We start from the raw sequence: 913 nt of genomic DNA, 5'->3' as shown, positions 1-913 counted from the left end.
TGCTCAAAATAGCATTATTAATAGCCGTATATGCCACGATCCGGCAAGCAGACGCGGGCGTAGACAAATCAGCCAATGCCGCAGAGTACGGAGCACTTTGTACGCTTGTGAATATAGCGAGCCAAACGTATGAACACAAGGAGAATACAGAAGATATTCTTGACGTGATTGCACACATAGCAGCGATCAATATATCAGCAGCCGGGGGCAACACAACCACCAACGCAATAGACAAAGCTGAGGCAAGTTATACTGATCTGAAAGAATCAGATCAGATCAAAAAACTGTGCACGCCGGAGACGTGGACTTTTTGCGTCGAGGGGGCGAAAAGGCTAAAAGCAAAGAAAGGAACAGGTGAGTACTCTGTGTGGCACACGGTTGGCGAACATGGTTACCGCAAGCAGCAGTTGATAGAATTGGCAGCAGCGGCATCAGAAATATTGACGAAGCTGACAAGCCAGATTCAACCGGACGTCACGGCGGCAATAAACGCCAACTTTAAAGCAGCTCTTTTAGGAACAGACACTGACGACAACCAAGGCACGATAATCCCCGGCGGGAACAGCAGAAACAAAATATGTGGCACAGACGGAAGCGGTTCGGGGGAATCGAAGGCAGGCGCCGCCCTAAAGATCGATATGATGTGCCTTTGCGGTAGGCACTCAAGCGACGGCGGCACAGGTGACGAAGCATGCCACAGCGAGCAAACAACCAAACCATCAGCAGCAATGAACCCCGGAGCAGACGTACAGCAGGACTGGGTGAAGCTAAAAACTCAATGTCAGAAACAATCACGCAGCCCGCCTCTCACCCCAGCAGCTATAAGTGCAGCACTAGAGGCTTTCTACTCAAAAATAGCCAAAGCGAAAAACACCGACTTCGCAAAAACTTATGTGCTCGGTAAAAAACACAA

The 913-nt window shown here is 49.5% G+C and overlaps 1 pseudogene across 1 annotated transcript in view; it reads left to right on the top strand.

Annotated features, from left to right (window-relative positions):
- Positions 1-2: 2 nt before the first annotated feature.
- The window catches only part of TEOVI_000125400:pseudogene, a 1258-nt pseudogene continuing 347 nt past the window's right edge, over positions 3-913 (top strand). The window contains exon 1 of the mRNA in view: positions 3-913. This exon is cut by the window's right edge and continues 169 nt beyond it. Within this exon, the coding sequence occupies positions 3-913 (911 nt within the window).

The sequence above is a fragment of the Trypanosoma equiperdum genome (genome assembly GCF_001457755.1).
Source record: "Trypanosoma equiperdum strain OVI genome assembly, contig: ctg_335, whole genome shotgun sequence".
In the NCBI taxonomy this organism is placed as follows: domain Eukaryota; phylum Euglenozoa; class Kinetoplastea; order Trypanosomatida; family Trypanosomatidae; genus Trypanosoma; species Trypanosoma equiperdum.
Note: the sequence above shows the minus strand (reverse complement) of the source record. Positions and strands in the feature narration are given on the sequence as shown.